Source organism: Engystomops pustulosus, chromosome 1 (assembly GCF_040894005.1).
Source record: "Engystomops pustulosus chromosome 1, aEngPut4.maternal, whole genome shotgun sequence".
Taxonomy (NCBI): domain Eukaryota; kingdom Metazoa; phylum Chordata; class Amphibia; order Anura; family Leptodactylidae; genus Engystomops; species Engystomops pustulosus.
The window spans coordinates 14,234,595-14,255,012 of record NC_092411.1 but is presented as its reverse complement, the minus strand read 5'-3'; the positions used below and the strand labels follow the sequence as shown (position 1 = coordinate 14,255,012).

Sequence of the window (20,418 nt, the reverse complement as noted above, 5' to 3'; positions counted from 1 at the left end):
TCGGGTCCGGCCGGGATTCACTAAGGTAGTTCCTCCGGCGTCCACCAGGTGTCGCTGCTGCGCTGAAGACCATCGGAACGCACTGGACCATCGGAACGCACTAAGCGCGAGTCCAGCGACACTTTTTTTTTTTTTAAACGTGCGGTTTTTCCGAATCCTTCAGGTTTTCGTTCGGCCACGCCCCCCCCCCATTTCCGTCGCGTGCATGCCGGCGCCGATGCGCCACAATCCGTTCGCATGCGCCAAAAACCCAGGGCAATTCAGGGGAAATCGTCGCAAAACAAAAATATTTGGGTAACACGTCGGGAAAACTCGAATCGGGCCCTTAGTAAATGACCCCTATTATGTTAAACGTTTTGCACTTTTTGTTTAATTAAATGTTGCTTTACAATGGCTAATACATATGATGCCAACGCTATACTGCCTTGAGTGTCCAAATAATATTGCCTGACAGTGCCAAGTAAGTCCCTAAAATCAGACAGAATAAACAGGTCGGTGAGGGGATAGCATCACTGTAGTGTTTTTGTCATGTTAAAAAAAAAACAATTGTCATTGTTGCCAACCTGCAGCAAAGGTGCATCTATTTATTTGTAGCAAATCCATTTTTCCCTTTAGACATCTTACTTCAGATTTCTTATTGTCAGCTCTTTGACCAAGTGATCGATATACTACAGTCACTATAGCGCAAGATAGTAAAGTGTGTCTGTAACTGGACATAAGTGCAATTGTAAAAACATAGCAATAAAACACATTTAATCTGAAACATTTTCTTTGAGAATTTTTTCAACAAAATTGCATGAAGGCACAATTTAACTTTTAACTTTTTTTTTTTTTTTTTGCTAATGATGAAGTGAATGTATAAAAGGGTAAATCAATTAAGAAATATACACATAATTTATTCAGATCCCTATCTACATGTCCGTAACAGAAATGCTTAAATATTGCAGTTATCATAGTCCATGTAAACATTACAAGGAAGCGTCAATCTTCATGGATAGACTCATTCCAAGATTTAAAAAAATCTCTTGGAGTGGGGCTTCTTTAATCTTTGGCGATCAGCTGTGTCAGCGTTCTTCAGAGGGGGCGGAGTCCTCCAGAATAGAGAAAATGGGGCACTGCACTTTTGTCGGACTGTGCATGTTCTTCATGGTTAAAACGGCTTGCACACGTATTTAAGAAGTGTCTGCGCTGCTATTGTTGCGCAGGCGATCCTTTTGTGGCGCAGCCGTGCCGGCCTCCGCTATACACAAATTAGGGGGCGTGACCAGACTGACTGACCAGACCAAGCGCCATATTTCACTTTCAAATTGTGTTGCACGCCCTGTTAAAGGTCCACCACAAAATAGATGGTGATCTCTGTCGGGCCTGAGCGGGGAAGCGACACATTCATGATTTCTGGCGCACGATCTTAGTGAATCGCTGCACGCAGCATTATACACGGACAATGCACTTTCCGTGAACTCCGGTGACCCTATAAGTCAATGCGCCCCAATGTCTTTCAATTCTGGCTCCCACATGGGCGACCCATCCATATGTTGTATGTTGGACGGTCTCTATAAGCCAAACCCATTAAGTGCTTCCATTTGCTCCATTAACTTCATACACCGTACGCTTTTTCCTTCTTATACTACGTCCGCTTGAGATGAGTTCACCAAATCCTGCCTGATGGGAGAATGCATAAGCAGAACGTCTGACAGATGTCCCACGTCGGATCGGGCTCACCACATCTTCTACTGGAAGCTCCTTCTCTTTGTAATGTTCTGGATTTTTTTGGACCTTGAAAGAAAATAAAAAAGTTAAAAGAAGAGTATAATATAGGTTGTAACTCAGGATCAGTACAGGATAAGTAATGTCATGTATGTACACAGCGACTGCACAAGCAGCAGAATAGTGAGTGCAGCTCTGGGGTATAATACAGGATGTAACTCAGGATCAGTACAGGATAAGTAATGTCATGTATGTACACAGTGACTGCACCAGCAGCAGAATAGTGAGTGCAGCTCTGGGGTATAATACAGGATGTAACTCAGGATCAGTACAGGATAAGTAATGTCATGTATGTACACAGTGACTGCACCAGCAGCAGAATAGTGAGTGCAGCTCTGGAGTATAATACAGGATGTAACTCGGGATCAGTACAGGATAAGTAATGTCATGTATGTACACAGTGACTGCACCAGCAGCAGAATAGTGAGTGCAGCTCTGGGGTATAATGCAGGATGTAACTCAGGATCAGTACAGGATAAGTAATGTCATGTATGTACACAGTGACTGCACCAGCAGCAGAATAGTGAGTGCAGCTCTGGGGTATAATACAGGATGTAACTCGGGATCAGTACAGGATAAGTAATGTCATGTATGTACACAGTGACTGCACCAGCAGCAGAATAGTGAGTGTAGCTCTGGAGTATAATACAGGATGTAACTCAGGATCAGTACAGGATAAGTAATGTCATGTATGTACACAGTGACTGCACCAGCAGCAGAATAGTGAGTGCAGCTCTGGGGTATAATACAGGATGTAACTCAGGATCAGTACAGGATAAGTAATGTCATGCATGTACACAGTGACTGCACCAGCAGCAGGATAGTGAGTGCAGCTCTGGGGTATAATACAGGATGTAACTCAGGGTCAGTACAGGATAAGTAATGTCATGTATGTACACAGTGACTGCACCAGCAGCAGAATAGTGATTGCAGCTCTGGGGTATAATACATGATGTAACTCAGGATCAGTACAGGATAAGTAATGTCATGTATGTACACAGTGACTGCACCTGCATCAGAATAGTGAGTGCAGCTCTGGGATATAATACAGGATGTATCTCAGGATCAGTACAGGATAAGTAATGTCATGTGTGTACACAGTGACTGCACCAGCAGCAGAATAGTGAGTGCAGCTCTGGAGTATAATACAGGATGTAACTCAGGATCAGTACAGGATAAGTAATGTCATGTATGTACACAGTGACTGCACCTGCAGCAGAATAGTGAGTGCAGCTCTGGGGTATAATACAGGATGTATCTCAGGATCAGTACAGGATAAGTAATGTCATGTGTGTACACAGTGACTGCACCAGCAGCAGAATAGTGAGTGCAGCTCTGGAGTATAATACAGGATGTAACTCAGGATCAGTACAGGATAAGTAATGTCATGTATGTACACAGTGACTGCACCAGCAGCAGAATAGTGAGTGCAGCTCTGGAGTATAATACAGGATGTAACACAGGATCAGTACAGGATAAGTAATGTCATGTATGTACACAGTGACTGCACCAGCAGCAGAATAGTGAGTGCAGCTCTGGGGTATAATACAGGATGTAACTCAGGATCAGTACAGGATAAGTAATGCCATGTATGTACACAGTGACTGCACCAGCAGCAGAATAGTGAGTGCAGCTCTGGCGTATAATACAGGATGTAACTCAGGATCAGTACAGGATAAGTAATGTCATGTATGTACACAGTGACTGCACCAGCAGCAGAATAGTGAGTGCAGCTCTGGGGTATAATACAGGATGTAACTCAGGATCAGTACAGGATAAGTAATGTCATGTATGTACACAGTGACTGCACCAGCAGCAGAATAGTGAGTGCAGCTCTGGAGTATAATACAGGATGTAACTCAGGATCAGTACAGGATAAGTAATGTCATGTATGTACACAGTGACTGCACCAGCAGCAGAATAGTGAGTGCAGCTCTGGAGCATAATACAGGATGTAACTCAGGATCAGTACAGGATAAGTAATGTCATGTATGTACACAGTGACTGCACCAGCAGCAGAATAGTGAGTGCAGCTCTGGAGTATAATACAGGATGTAACTCAGGATCAGTACAGGATAAGTATTGTCATGTATGTACACAGTGAATGCACCAGCAGCAGAATAGTTAGTGCAGCTCTGCAGTATAATACAGGATGTAACTCAGGATCAGTACAGGATCAGTAATGTCATGTATGTACACAGTGACTGCACCAGCAGCAGAATAGTGAGTGCAGCTCTGGAATATAATACAGGATGTAACTCAGGATCAGTACAGGATAAGTAATGTCATCTATGTACACAGTGACTGCACCAGCAGCAGAATAGTGAGTGCAGCTCTGGAGTATAATACAGGATGTAACTCAGGATCAGTACAGGATAAGTAATGTCATGTATGTACACAGTGACTGCACCAGCAGCAGAATAGTGAGTGCAGCTCTGGAGTATAATACAGGATGTAATTCAGGATCAGTACAGGATAAGTAATGTCATGTATGTACACAGTGACTGCACCAGCAGCAGAATAGTGAGTGCAGCTCTGGAGCATAATACAGGATGTAACTCAGGATCAGTACAGGATAAGTAATGTCATGTATGTACACAGTGACTGCACCAGCAGCAGAATAGTGAGTGCAGCTCTGGAATATAATACAGGATGTAACTCAGGATCAGTACAGGATAAGTAATGTCATCTATGTACACAGTGACTGCACCAGCAGCAGAATAGTGAGTGCAGCTCTGGAGTATAATACAGGATGTAACTCAGGATCAGTACAGGATAAGTAATGTCATGTATGTACACAGTGACTGCACCAGCAGCAGAATAGTGAGTGCAGCTCTGGAGTATAATACAGGATGTAACTCAGGATCAGTACAGGATAAGTAATGTCATGTATGTACACAGTGACTGCACCAGCAGCAGAATAGTGAGTGCAGCTCTGGAGCATAATACAGGATGTAACTCAGGATCAGTACAGGATAAGTAATGTCATGTATGTACACAGTGACTGCACCAGCAGCAGAATACTGAGTGCAGCTCTGGAGTATAATACAGGATGTAACTCAGGATCAGTACAGGAGAAGTAATGTCATGTATGTACACAGTGACTGCACCAGCAGCAGAATAGTGAGTGCAGATCTGGGGTAAAATATAGGATGTAACTCAGGATCAGTACAGGATAAGTAATGTCATGTATGTACACAGTGACTGCACCAGCAGCAGAATAGTGAGTGCAGCACTGGAGTATAATACAGGATGTAACTCAGGATCAGTACAGGATAAGTAATGTCATGTATGTACACAGTGACTGCACCAGCAGCAGAATATTGAGTGCAGCTCTGGGGTATAATACAGGATGTAACTCAGGATCAGTACAGGATAAGTAATGTCATGTATGTACACAGTGACTGCACCAGCAGCAGAATAGTGAGTGCAGCTCTGAGGTATAATACAGGATTTTCACTGCATTTGGAATTTTTTTCCTGCTTCCCAGTACACGGCATGGAATATTGAATACCGTCACTATGAAGTGTAATTTGTTACTCAGAAAATAAGCCGTCACAGAGCGCTTTATAAAATAAAAAGTTATAGATTTTTAAAGGTGGGGAGTGAAAAATGGAAATTAAAAAAAGAAGGGCCAAGTCGTTAAGGGGTTAACATTTTACAAAGAATTCCCAAATCCCGGTACTTACTTTATCAATCTGGGATGGCCAAACAGTCTTTATCAGGAAGGTTAGTGCCAGATATGGCAGCAGACAGATGGCGACGGTCAGGATGATTATTAACCAGATGTTGGGTTGTCGTAGAGCGTTTGTTATAGTTCCTAAATAGGGATGAGATATAATTAGTGGATCCCCCTTAATCTCCTAACACTTTACAGGCAGCCCCCGGGTTACATACAAGATAGGGTCCACAGGTTTGTTCTTAAGTTGGATTTGTATGTAAGTCGAAACTGTATATTTTATAATTGTAGATCCAGACAAATTTTTTTTTTTTTTTGCCCCAGTGACAATTGGAGTTTCAAAATGTTTTTGCTGTAAATGGACCAAGGATTATGAATAAAGCTTCATTACAGACACCTTACAGCTGATCATTGCAGCCTGGGACTATAGTAACATCCAGAGAGGTCACCAGAGGTCACAGGGGGCACAGGGGGCCGTCTGTAACTAGAGGTCGTCTGTAAGTCGGGTTTCCTTAAGTAGGGGCACACCTGTAATGTTTTTTTTTTCCTCCAGACTTCTGCTACGTACCTGTCATTGTGGTCATGGAGGTAAAGAGCATGTGCATGCCGCTGCTGTGCAGGTCGTACGTGAGTGAAAAATACAGGATAATAGTCCCAAACACAGAAAAGGTGAATAGAAAGGTCCAGTAAGACATGATGAGCCCGGCCTGCAACATAGTAATACACAAAATACAACACTGTACTGATAATGTAACAAAAAGCAACAATTTTCTGTGTACTATGATATTCTGCAGCAGCTGAAGTGTGTTTTAGGAGATCTTGTAGCAGCTGATGTGGGTATTATGATGACCTGCCGTAGATGAGGTATGTATACTGAGGTTCTGCAGCAGCTGGCATATTAACTATGATGTTCTGCAGCAGCTGAGGTGTGTTTTATAAGGTTATTCAGCAGCTGATGTGTGTATTATCAGGTTCTGTTGCTGTTAGTGTGTTTTATGAGGTTCTTCAGCAGCTGAGGTGTATAGTATGATGACCTGCAGCAGCTTAGTTGTGCACTATAATGTTCTGCAGCAGCTGATATGTGTATTTTGTAAGTGTGCACCAGGTGAAGTGTGTATTATGAGGTTCTGTAGTAGCTGAGGTGTGTATTATGAGGTTCTGTAGTAGCTGAGGTGTGTATAATGAGGTTATGCAGTAGCTGAGGTGTGTATAATGAGGTTATGCAGTAGCTGAGGTGTGTATTATGAGGTTCTGTAGTAGCTGAGGTGTGTATTATGAGGTTATGCAGTAGCTGAGGTGTGTATAATGAGGTTATGCAGTAGCTGAGGTGTGTATTATGATCTGCAGTAGCTGGGGTGTGTATTATGATCTGCAGTAGCTGAGGTGCGTATTATGATCTGCAGTAGCTGAGGTGTGTATTATGATGATCTGCAGTAGCTGAGGTGTGTATTATAATGATCTGCAGCAGTTGAGGTGTGTATTATGATAATCTGCCTTAGCTGAGGTGTGTATTATGATAATCTGCAGAAGCTGAGGTGTGTATTATGATGATCTGCACTAGCTGAGGTGTGTATTATGATGATCTGCACTAGCTGAGGTGTGTATTATGATGATCTGCACTAGCTGAGGTGTGTATTATGAGGTTCTGCAGTAGCTGAGGAGTGTATTATGATGATCTGCAGTAGCTGAGGAGTGTATTATGATGATCTGCAGTAGCTGAGGTCTGTATTATGATGTTCTGCAGCAGTTGAGGTGTGTATTATGATAATCTGCCTTAGCTGAGGTGTGTATTATGATGATCTGCACTAGCTGAGGTGTGTATTATGATGATCTGCACTAGCTGAGGTGTGTATTATGAGGTTCTGCAGTAGCTGAGGAGTGTATTATGATGATCTGCAGTAGCTGAGGAGTGTATTATGATGATCTGCAGTAGCTGAGGTCTGTATTATGATGTTCTGCAGCAGTTGAGGTGTGTATTATGATAATCTGCCTTAGCTGAGGTGTGTATTATGATAATCTGCAGAAGCTGAGGTGTGTATTATGATGATCTGCACTAGCTGAGGTGTGTATTATGATGATCTGCACTAGCTGAGGTGTGTATTATGAGGTTCTGCAGTAGCTGAGGAGTGTATTATGATGATCTGCAGTAGCTGAGGTCTGTATTATGATGTTCTGCAGTAGCTGAGATGTGTATTATGATAATCTACAGTAGCTGAGCTGTGTATTATGAGGTTCTGCAGTAACTGAGGTGTGTATTATGATGATTTTCAGCAGCTGAGGTGTGTATCATTGTGTTATGAAGCAGCTGAGATGAGTATCATGATGATTTGCAGCAGCTGAGGTGTGATTTATGGTGTTCTGCAGCAGCTGAGGTGTGTATGATGATCTGCAACACTAATATACTGTATTTTTGGATCATTATAATAAAACATCTTTCAGAATGACTGACTTGGAAGTTCACAATGATGATGAGAGAGGTGGATGTAGTAAAAGCCAACGTCTGATAGTCGGAATTTATTTTCCCCTCCTCCGTGGTCATGTGCCAGAAAGTTCCGTAGGGTATGAAGAATATGACGAGGGATGTCACGGTGCCATGGAGAAGACTGAGGAAGAACTTGGTGTAGTTGAACAATTGCCCTTTTTGCCCCGGGATATACAGAGTCGGACACTGCATGCTGACCTTGTCACTGACATCCTTGTGTAGAAAGACAAAATACAATAAGTCAAAAATATGGCCCATATCGTACCCCGAAATGCAGAAACATGGACCAAAATAATAGGGGAGAATGTGGGAGGAGAGTCCCCCTGAATCCTCCCAGTCAATGCAGCATGAGCAGAGCTCCATTCACTTTCATGTACCTAAGGCACAAATGACCACCTGCAGTCACCACTTGGGAGACCTCAACACATTTGGAGATATCTAAAAATATTTTTTAAAAATTACATACCCTTGAGAAATCTCCCATGTCCGAAACACATAGGGGACCACGTGGAGGACACCAGGGGCATGAATCAGCATATGAAATGTGTAGTGTGACATTATTTTTTTTGTCTCTTCTTCCTTCTTCAGGAAGTTGCATTGAAAGTTAAAAAATTGGCAATTTTTTGATAAATCTCTTCCATTAGACAGGTCTCTGCATGTACATGTACCTGTTTCTTTGACTCCTTTGAGGGCTTCAGCTTTTCTCTGTTCTTGCCATGCTGCCCTTTGCATAAATACACACACACCTTCCTCTCTCTTACTTCTATTATGGCATATCCCACTGTGCCCCTCTTCACACAGTCTATCGTCACTGACAGACACAGGAAGAGAGAAGGGGGAGGGAGCAAGATGTGTCATAATCTACCGCTGCAGCTCCTCCTATTCATCAGTGCTCAGACATGTAAACAAAGAATGGTGTAGAGTCTGCAGACAGCACAAAAGTATCAGGAATGCTGAATCACTTGAAAAACATTCAGGGATTATCCTCTAGGAAGTAAAGGGACATGAGCAACTTGTGTAAGATTTGCCAACCGCTTCTAATGAAGGGAGAAAGGGCAAATACACATTTTGAATGAGCACCCATTTTAGGTTATCCTGATGCCCAATCACAAATCTCAAAAGTCAAGAGATGTTAATGGGAGCAGCACATCCTTTGAGGTCTAGAAAGTGGGTCACAGAACCTAGACCCCCACTAATACTCTTGTTTCTTTACTATATACCATGTCATTAATCCTCCTTACCTGATCTTGTAGTCCAAGAACAATTATAGGAAGACTGGAATAAAGGAGGTTGTAGAGGGCCATGAAGATGGTGTCGTATACAGTCTAAGTAGGGACATACACAGGCAGAAGGGAAAAAATACAATAAAATGTAAATGAAAAAGCTGAAATAATATATTTCCTGTAAATTCATCAAAAAAATTAACAAGAAAGTAACCTTCAAATAATCTAGGAAGGAAAAGACATCTGTATTTTAACCCTTCTAGGCACCTTCCCAAGCTAAGTGTGTAATGCAGGCTCTGGAAATGGACAGGTGACATAGAGACAGTTAAACCCTAGAGTAAACCCCTTTCCTGCTTTCCCTGCCTGATTGCCTCACAATACCCTAGGCCAGTGATGGCGAACCTTTTAGAGCCTGAGTGCCCAAACTTCAACCAAAAGCCACTTATTTATTGCAAAGTGCCAGCGCAGCACTTTAAGCAGTAATGTATTTCTCCTTGTTCATTGACAACTTTCAATCCTTCAGCCTCCCAAGGACACCAACCCAGTTGAAAGGAGGAGGGCAAATTCATCCATCATTATAGGAAGATTCTGCAGGAAGATTCTTTGAGTTCTGTCTGGTGAACTTCATTCTGGGGTGATGGCCTGGGTGCCCACAGAGAGGGTTCCGAGTGCCGCCTCTGGCACCAGTGCCATAGGTTCGCCACCACTGCCCTAGGCAGTAGGGGACATTTGGACTTCTCTTCCTACGCTAAAGTGCAAAACACAGATACAAAGACAATACAAAGAAGATGCAGGTCGGAACCAAGAAGACAAACGCAGTACAAAATCACAAGGCAAAGGAAAAGTCTGAATACAGGCAAAGGGTCTTTACCAGAACCAAGAGAACACATGCAGTACAAAATCGCAAGGGAAATGGATAGTCTGAAGACAGGAAAAGGTTGTTCCAAATATCCTAGAAAACTAACTACAGATCTTCTTTGGATGTAAACGTGCCACCAATTTGTCTGTCTCGTCATGTAATCCCAGAAAGACCACTACAATGTGCACTTATATATACACACACCTCTGTATTTGAAAAAAATCATACTTTGTAGTATTTTTTCCACTCTTACCTAAAACTTCACCACAGTTCTGTATATTCTGCAAAAAACCAAGATATCATATATGTATATATAGAGCTCACGTCTTCACAGTACCTGGCCAGAGTATCCATTGAAGAAGGAGTACCAAAAGTTCACAAGTGTGTAGGCGAAGTTCTTGTAGAAGAAGTAACTGAGGAATTTACACATGCGAATGTAGGACCAGCGGCCATGAACCAGAAGGAGCCTCTGGAGGTATCTAAACTGAGCGAAGGAGTAGTCGCTGGACATCACAGCCTGCATTCCCTCCTGTCCACTAATGCCAACTCCTATATGGGCAGCTGCAACAAATTAACAGTAACAGTCATGATATAAATAGGCAATGGCAAACAGTTCTGCAGGTTTGTATTGGGACCAGTCAGCACCCTGCTGACAGGCACACCAATATATAATCATATACAGACCAAAGGCAGGCAAACTGTACAGACATCGAACCAGACGGTTATTTTAGTGCAGACCAGCAAAGGAAAACCTTGACAACTTTCTGGTCCAATACAAAGTCTTACCAGGCTCAAACCAAACATGTTCCATATACACTGGTATCATAGTATATGTTGGACTTGATGGGCCTGCGTTTGTTTCCTGCCTTTTATACTATATATTATATACTATAAGGCAGGAAATGGACGCAGATCCATCAAGGCAGGAAACGGACGTAGGTCCATCAAGTCCAACATATAAGATTAAACAAATGTTTTATCCCCATAACCCGTGATATTTTTCCTCTCCAGAAAGGCATCCAGGCCTCTCCTGAACATGTACATAGAGTCCGCCATAACAATCTCCTGCGGCAGAGGGTTCCATAGTCTCACTGCTCTTACAGTAAAGAATCCTGGTCTATGGTGACGGTAGAACCATGTCTGTTTATTTTTGCAGAGGATGCTTTGGGTAACGCAAGGTTGGGGTCCTGGTTGTAGCCTCTAAATCTCTGGTTGGATGCTTGTGGATGCTAAGATTTGTCATTAAAGGGAACCTGTCAGCAAAAATTGACCTATTAAACCACTACCAGTATATTGTCAAGCAGCTGAACACTTTCTAGAACAAGTTCCTTACTTGCATGGTCCATTGTGGTCGAATCATACAGAAAATCAACTTTGAAGAGAGATTTAAATTGATTGTAAAAAGTCAAGGAGGTGGTGAGTTTAATACTGAAGTCAAGCTCCCCCCGCCTCAGAACGCTCTGTTCACTGTAATTGATGGTCCTACATCACTAACCAGATCTCCTGTAGTCTGGTGTATGATGTCAATTACTTGGGTGGAGTCATTCAGAGGCAGGGAGAGCTTGACTTCAGTGTTAAGCTCTCCGCCTCCTTGACTTTATGCAACTAATTTACATCTAACTTCAAGGATGATTTTCTAAATGATGTCACCATGCTGGTCCATGGAAGGAACACTGTGTGGAAGGCGTTAGTCTGCTTGACAGCATCCTGGCGATAATTTGTTACATCAATTTTTGATGACAGGTTCCCTTTATAGGGGACCTGTCAGCTGTAAAGACGGCACTAGGAGGTGCTTACTAAAGTAAGCAGCTCCTAGTGCTACAAAAACGTAGCAGTGTTACACTACTAGCATTATCAGAAACCTCCAATAACGCTAACAAACACTGCTGCGCTGTACAATAGAAACGCCGGACCAAGCTGTAAGGTTCGGCATATTAATGAGGGATGCAGTCAGAGGACCGCCCTGCCCACTCCATATGCCAATTGAAGCTGGGCAGTCACCGTGCCTAATCCCGCCCCCTCATGAATATGCCGGACCGCTTCCAGCCCGGTGTTTCTAGCGTACATCGCGACAGTGTCTGCTAGCATTATTGGAGGTTACTTTAGTAAGCAACTCCTAGTGCCGTTTTTTACAGGTGACAGGTCCTTTTTATGCAGTCTTTTTCTGAAAACTGACGATAGGGGAATAGTTATGAGTGATCCAGAGATATTAGTTTCTACCGATCCCCTGATGTCTGAAGGGCCCAAAGTCTATCTGCCACATAAGAAGATACTTATAAAGTGCACTTTATTTTTTTATATAGGACTATAGGACCATTATAAAGGACTATTATGCCCTCGCTCTCACTGTCTTACTTTTTATCATGCTGACATCATTGGCGCCATCACCGATGGACAACGTGATGGCCTTCTTGTACTTCTTCACCAAGTCGACCACCATGGCTTTCTGCTTCGGAGTCACTCTACAGCAGATGACGGAGCTGCACTCGCAGGCCAGGTCCACAAAGTTCTTCTGTCTTTTCTCCTTTAAGGCATCGATTTTGCTCTTGTCTTGCGGATTTTCCTGCTTCTGTTCAAACCCCTGTTGGAATTTTAGCTTCAGGCGTCTTCTCTTCCTTCTCTTCTTCTCGAGTAAAATTTCATTCTAACCGAGAATAGAAGTAACACAAGGAAAGTTATCAAAGATAGAACAATGGAGGACGGTTGATATATGTGGTGGCCGAGGCTTCCATAGAGTTGAATCCAACGGAGGTTTTGGCTTCCTGCTCCTCCATTGCGCCTCTGCCGCTGCTTATCTGCCACATAATTATCTGGCATTGCTTTATAAGATATTGATATCCTGGAGGGAGGTTCCCCTGATCTCTGGAGCCTCTAGTATCCACTTACCAGCCATGACCCAGTAATGATAAGTGTCCGGTTTGTATTAGACTCCGGCTCACTGTTGCTATTCCCTTCCTCGACGTTCTTTCTGGATTTTTGGAGATCAATTCTTTTCTGTATCATGTCGCTGTATAAACAGATAATGGTGATTTACATGTATATAAACTGTACCAATCGTCTTCTTTAGTGCTACATAGTGTTAGTTTATGGGTGGGCTAAACATGGGGGGGGGGGGAGCTGCTATCGCTCCCAACTTTCTCAAACTAGATTAGAGGAGAATTTTCCAAAAATAATTATATTTTCTTTTATAGATATTGTAAGTTTAATTTTCAGTACTTACTTGACCTCTTCTCCATACGTGATAACAGATTTATCCGTTAAGAGCTTACAGGCAAAACCAATGTTTTCGGCAGTCTCTGAAATATAAAATATGTAATAATAATGTCAAATTTTCCATTGCGTTAACACTGATCTCATCACAGTGGTGCTTATTTACTAATGGTCCGCGGACGCACATTTGTCGGACTTTCCGATGTTTTCGGGTTTCTGGAGCGGCTGTGCTGCTTTCATGCGACAGAAATCGGGGTGCGGCCGTCGGATGATCCGACAGATTCGGACTTAGCGCGGGATTTAACGTTCAAATTGTGTCGCAAGACAATGCACTCACATGCACCAGGAAGAAGAAGGTGAACTCCGGGGACCTGAGCGGGGAAGCGACACATGCAGGATATGGGGCGCACGATCTTAGTGAATCGCGGCACAGGGCATTATACACGGACAATGCACTTTCTGTGAACTCCTCTGGACGGGTAAGTAAATGAGCCACATTGTGCGGTAAAGTCCTCTCCTCCGGTACTTACCTTTCTTGTCCCCAGTCAGGACCCAGATCTTTATGTCGGCTTTAGATAACGTATGGATTGTCTGAGGAACGCCATCCTGCAACTTGTCTTCGATAGCCGTGGCTCCCAACATCTACAAAGCATTAAACAACAATAGTAAACCCTAAGAGCCTAATACATGGCCATGTCTTAGCTCCCAACTACTCAATTGTTTCTCAATGACACTGGGTGATAGCAGAAAAGTACAATTTGTAGGTGGACAAATTTTATTACATGGACTTAAAACAAAATAATAGGCAACCATTCCGTACATAGTTGTTTTGAGTAGTCGAGAAGGGGTTTCCTTCTTTGTTCTGCACCCTAATAGTTGGTTGAGCCAAGTAGACACATCCATAAGCCTCACCCATCTGTTCTCCACCCTGAGTAAGATGGCAGGGAGGAGCTTCATAAACACAATATGAACACATGCCCAATGGACTCACCACCCGGCTTATGCCTGTGTATATACATTTAGTAGACAGTCCACCTGTTGCTCAGGGGATATTCAAGAGTAACGCTATGTCCATGGCCAAGCCAGATATATAAAGATGGGATACGGAGAAAGGAGAAGGGAATACAATGCAACAACAAGTCAACATGTTGCAGGTCTGGTCTCTGTATTTGGGTCACTCCATTCTTAAACGGGCAACACCCCAGCAGCACTCAACAAGTCCTTACTGACCAGGAGTCTTAGCCTTAATAAAACATCTATCTAAATGGATGGAATAATGGCCCTGGGGGGGAACTACAGGGGTAGCAGCCATAGCAGCTGCTAGGGGGCCTGCAGTGTCAGGGGGCCCCGACATCTGTGGTATTGGGTTGTGCATATGTAGTATGTGTGTGTGGTGTGTATATACCTTATGTCTGTATATTGTATATATTTGTGTGTATATGTGATGTGTATATGCTTATGTCTGTGTATATGATGCATGGGTGTATATAGTACTGTATGTATGTGTATATACTGTATGTGTGTGAATATGCCCTATGTCTGTATATGGTATTGTATATTGTTGAATGTGCATATATGTGATGTGTATATGTTCTATGTGTGTGTGTATACAGTATGTGATGTGTAAATGCTGTATGTGTGTATATATGATGTGTAGATACTGTGTGTGATTGTAACTCCAGTGTGAGTATACAAATATGTAGATTTTTTTAAGTAGGTCCTACTCAGAAGCCTCTCCTAGTTACACTGCTAATGACCCATACACAAAACTGTGATTTAGTGAGTACAGGGAAGTATTTAGCAGGAACCATCTTCTATCTAATATATAAAGCTGAATGTATGTATGTGTGTATGTATGTGTGTATGTGTGTATGTGTGTATGTATGTATGTATGTATGTGTGTATGTGTGTATGTATGTATGTATGTATGTATGTCCGCTAAATGAATCTACACTGTCTCGTTTATAATTACTAAATTTTGCACAGCCGCTCTCTGACTCAGGGAACGTCGCAGACTCAGTTTTGAGATGAAATTTTAACCCTGTGCTTTCCAAAATACACTTATTATCCACCATATACAGGAGCCATTATCTGCTGCTGTGGCAGTTGGAAGCTGAGCCGTGATTGGTTGCTGTTTTGCCACAGGTCATTAATATGAGCTCTGAACTTTGGTTATGAGTAGAAGATGCGTATGTGTGAGGTAAGATGGATAAGGATGGAATGAGAGTGTCAGAGACAGTCATTGGAATGAGAGTGTCAGAGACAGTCACTGGAAGGAGAGTGTCAGAGACGGTCACTGGAAGGAGAGTGTCAGAGACGGTCACTGGAATGAGAGTGTCAGAGACAGTACCTGAAAGAGACGGTCAGGGACAGAGATGGTCAAAAAAGTTTACAAAATGAGAGGGTCAGTGACAGAGATGGTCGGAGAAAGTCTGAGACAGTCTATAGATACATATAAAATATTTTTTGTTAGCCCATTGTATTTTGTTATAGCTAAGAGTATCCCGGGCAACGCCGGGAGCCACAGCTAGTAACTGTATGAATTTTATTGTAAAGTCACCAAAGCACATACCACTAGGTTATTTTCGATCTCCTCATATACTTTATCCAGGGCCTCTTCCCGGTTCTTGATGGCCACACTGGCTTGGTGGTATTTTTTATTCCATGTCTTAAAATCTTCCTCACTGATGTCCTTGTAGCACAGGCACAGGGTCCTCAGGGTCTCATTAGCAAATATCTGATGGCAAAAAGTCAATGTCATGAAGTAGAGTGGCCCAATGCTGGTCTTAATGGAGCATCATCAATGAAAAACATATAATAAATAATAATAATAATGCAAAACTGAAAGTCATATCTAACAACCATCAAGTACGATGGAACAGGCCACAAAGATTTTGACTTAGGCTACAAGGTTGGTTTTTCATTATGTTATTAAAATGCTAAGTCTCTGAAGAAGGGAAATTTTGCATATATATCGCCCCAGAGACCCCTGTCTAGATGCTAAAGAATATTGTTTTAGATCCGTCCAACCTAGGCAATGGGAAAAACATGGATACTGTTTCTCCGAGACTAGAGAGGGGGAGAATTCAAATTATGATATCTTTTGAGATGTGTTATGGTGTCATTTTAAAGAGGAGAATCTCCCCTTTAATATGACATAAGGATTGTGTTTCTGAATACCACAGATATAACCACAGTCAAAGTTACAGTTGGGAGTGGAAGCTGTATATGAAAAATTACAATATCATCTGTAACTTTACATTAAATATCTCCAGTTCTTTGTTACCTAAAAAATATTCTTAAAGGAAATCTACTATCAAAGGTCAAGCATAAACCAGGGACATTTACTCATAGATCCAGGCACCGTGGCTGTGTTAATCTTCTTATATTTGTTATCGATGACTTCCTCCCATCTAAAATTATTATTATGCTAATGAGAAGGAAGGGCCTTGGGGATGTTTCCAGTGCCCCTCAGTTATGTAGCTTCACAGGCTGTTACAATGAACAGAGCAGGTATCCCCTCCCCCGGCACTTCCCTTTGCAGCTCAAATACACAGGCAGATGGAGGAGGGAGAGAGCAGGGGTTGGGTGAGACATGTTCTGTGAATCTACAGGATTGAGCCCTTCTTGCTCATTAGCATAATTTGAAAAGTTGATTTTAGAAGGAAGGATGCCATGGGTAACCAATATAAGAATATTACTACAGTCATGGTGCCTGGATCTATGAGTTGGTTTATCATGCTTGATTTTGATTGTAGATTCTCTTCTTTAAAATGACACCAGAACTGTGTTTTTAGTTCGTAACTTGGCCTTATTTTCAGAGATACACATAGGTGATAACTAGTAGATTAATGGGCTTCTGAGCATTGCCCCCCCCCCCTTTAAATACATGGGACACCCCAGACCTACATTGTTCCACAGCCACAAGACTGTAGCCAGGAGTCATGGTTCTTGAACCACCTTGAGCATCATTAGATTTATCACTGAACTACATGGCCCAGCGCTACCATTTACTACTTCTACTCACATCTAAAGCCGTTTCAGTTTGCTCTTTGATAGGATTGTCGGGATGTAGACGTTGATAAATGACGGTGTCAGCTCCTTTGCAGTAAAGTCTGATGTTTCCTTTGGGATCCCGAACTAAAAAGTAAAAAAAAAATCTTAATTATACAAAAGCTCAGAATTGATGATTAAAACAAGAAAAGTTCTCCCCGGGAGGTAGGTGGGTTTCTGAATGTGGGTGGTCCCTGGCACGTTCTAGGCCTCACCTATCACTGACATGCGCTTTCTATCACTGTTGAAGTCGAGGATCGCCAGTCGTTCATAGGTCACTTCTTTTCCAAGCTCACTTATGGTGATGGTATTTTGGGTTCTCGAAAGGAAGACAAACCCAAAATTTCTAGCGGCTGTTACAAGGGCACCTTCATCGGGTGAGGCCGCCTCATAGCATAGGTCACCACCTACAAGGAAGTATAAAGTGGGTGTAGATTCGGTAGTTTACTGTAGATATCATCTTTTAATGGGGTGGTGTCACTGCTGGTCTTCTCCTATGGGAAAGTGACCTTATGGGCCCCCTGAACCTCTTGGTCCCGGTGCGACCCCACAAGTTACGCCCCTCGGAATTACAATGGACAGTTCTAATACTTTCAATGAAATGAACATCAATGGTACCTACCTTCTGTCTTGTCCACCATTACTGTGTGGCACAGAGCGAGTAACTTAAAGAACTCGTGAACATATGGATCGTTTCCAAATCGGATTTGCTGAATTAACATCTCGTCATTGAATGTGAAACTGGGATCCGCTAAAACGTTCCAGCTGAAGTCCACGTTCTAGGAACAAAGGCAGCAAGAGCATGAAAGAGTTAAAGGACACCTGTCATCAGGTCTGTGTCACTTGTCCTGTCACTACTACCTGTTGGAGCAGCTCACATGGATCCCATCCCAGCCTTTATCTAGTTATTTCATACATTAATTATTGTAAAATCATCTTTTCTTTATTATGTAAATGAGGCTGGTCACATGGTCAGAGGCAGTGATGTCACCCCTGTTACCCCTCCCCTCTCCTCCCCCTGTTCATGTCTGTGTGTAATGTATAGTAAAGCATTGCTAGAGTCTGTCCTTTATCTGCTGAGATGCTGCATAATCCTAATACACATGTGAGAGACACAGACATCAGCTACACAAGTACCTGGCATGCTGCATCCTCCCATATACATGTGTGAGACACAGACATCAGCTACACAAGTACCTGACATGTTCTGCTATAACATGGCTGCATCCTGGAGCTGCTGTATCTCTCCTATACACACACACACATGCACACACAGGCTGCAGGAGGTGTGGCCACCAGCAAGCACATGGAGCAGCCATTACATGGAGCAGCTGTCAGTCAAGCACTGGGGGTGTGGCTGTGCCTCCCACTCGTGAATAAGCCGGACAGCTTGAATATGCTAATGACTCATTGGACATTTCACAGGTCATTTGCATACAGCTTTAGGACCTCATTGCTTAGGTTTACAGGCATGTAGAGCGACAATGAAGGGATAGAGGCAATGCTCTCTAATGGCAGTTTATAAAAATATATTTAGATTAGGGGGGTTATTTTGCAAGACGGGTTCTCTTTAAAGGGACGTTTCAAACGATGGATCCGACTGTTACAAAATTTCACTGGTTGAGATTCCACATTTTACAGAAATGGAGAAGAAGATTGAAGCACTGTGATTGGGGTAATCTTCTTATATTTGTTATCCATGGCCTCCTTTCTTTCTAAAATCAACTTTTAATATTATGCTAATAAACCAGAAGCCCCTCCATGCTCTCTCTTCACGGACTGTTACACTGTGGAGGGGCACTTCCCCCCTCCCACTTCGTGAAATTACAGCTGACATAGGGAAGTGCTGAGTGTGACAGTGTAACAACCTGTGAAGCTAAAGAAAGGAAGGGCTCCGGTAAAGCCCCTAGGAGCCATTCTGGATCATTACAATACCATTAAAAGTTGATTTTAGAAGAAAGAAGGGCCATGGATAACAAATATAAAATGATAACCACAGTCACGGGGCCGGGATATATTAGTAGGTGCCCCTGGTTTATCATGATGGACTTTAATGGTAGATTTCCTTTGAGTAAGAAAACTATTTAGCTTTGCTCAAACAGTGATCCTTAGCCGGCTGCTTTCCAGCTGCTGTAAAACTACAACTCCCAGGATGCCGTAAGATATATAAATATAAGCGGGATACTGACCTCAGTGCCTTTCGTCTGTTTCCCGGCTATTTGCTTTTGATCACCTGGAAGAAACAGCAACATTCAATGAAAGGAGCAGAATCTCATTTTATAAAAGACCAAAATTACAAATAATTTGTGTATTTTTTCCACAATTCCTAATTGTGCATTCTAAAAAATATTAGAAAATCTTGTAATATCAAAACGGAGAAAAAAATCATATATGACATACTGAATTATTAATACGTATGAATTCTGTCCCGGATGAGCCCCCAAGTGTCTTCTAGACTGTTGTCATTAGAGTTAGGTTTTTATTCGGGTGACAGTACAAGGGGCCTACCTATGGAATGACTAGGACAGCATCCACATTTTCGGTGGACAGCTTTCCCTGCTTACTTTTACAAAGACCTACATGCTCAGTTTCCCTGATTTTATAACCTGTGAGACCAATGACTTGGTCCCCCAAAATCAGTTTATTACTAGATGGTTGATTATCCTTTTCTCGGAGAGACCATCTTAATAAAATACTCTATTGAAATGAAGACAGAATGATAGGTAAACCCTTATCCAGGATTCCAAATTAACTCATAAATTCCCTTCAAAGAAACTTCAAATGGGGCCATCTAAATTGGATTATTTAATAAAGTGATCATTTAGAGGATTTGGCAACATACACAGTTGAAACTGTATGTACCAGTCAGGGGTGGATTAGGACCTCCATGGCCCCTGGGCTGTATGAATATTATGGCCCCTACAAGTCTGGAATCACTTCTACATCTGGTACTAGAATCAGCTTATTGGGGAATGGAGGATGTGTCCCTTCTGCTTTCATTCTGCGGTTATAGGACCTTTGGAGGACCTTGAAAGGTTCTGAAATGGCTCTTGTGAGAGCAGAAACAGATGTAGGAGGATTTCATGGGTAAAGGTCCTTCTCAGTATAAAATTTGGTGGGCAGTTTGGTGACCATGGGCCCCCTA

At 42.5% G+C, this 20,418-nt stretch overlaps 1 protein-coding gene across 1 annotated transcript in view; it reads right to left on the bottom strand.

Moving 5' to 3' along the window:
• Positions 1-645: 645 nt before the first annotated feature.
• LOC140117215 (phospholipid-transporting ATPase IC-like) overlaps positions 646-20,418 on the bottom strand; it is a 74,820-nt gene continuing 55,047 nt past the window's right edge. The window contains exons 14-28 of the mRNA XM_072133710.1: positions 19,463-19,506; positions 17,896-18,052; positions 17,489-17,680; positions 17,248-17,360; positions 15,793-15,957; positions 13,751-13,862; positions 13,231-13,306; positions 12,897-13,017; positions 12,366-12,654; positions 10,348-10,571; positions 9,170-9,253; positions 7,896-8,141; positions 6,015-6,153; positions 5,457-5,587; positions 646-1,776 (exon numbers count right to left, since the gene is read on the bottom strand). Of these exons, the coding sequence (XP_071989811.1) occupies positions 1,570-1,776; positions 5,457-5,587; positions 6,015-6,153; positions 7,896-8,141; positions 9,170-9,253; positions 10,348-10,571; positions 12,366-12,654; positions 12,897-13,017; positions 13,231-13,306; positions 13,751-13,862; positions 15,793-15,957; positions 17,248-17,360; positions 17,489-17,680; positions 17,896-18,052; positions 19,463-19,506 (2,300 nt within the window). The 3' untranslated portion in view covers positions 646-1,569. The remainder of the gene's footprint in view (positions 1,777-5,456; positions 5,588-6,014; positions 6,154-7,895; positions 8,142-9,169; positions 9,254-10,347; positions 10,572-12,365; positions 12,655-12,896; positions 13,018-13,230; positions 13,307-13,750; positions 13,863-15,792; positions 15,958-17,247; positions 17,361-17,488; positions 17,681-17,895; positions 18,053-19,462; positions 19,507-20,418) is intronic.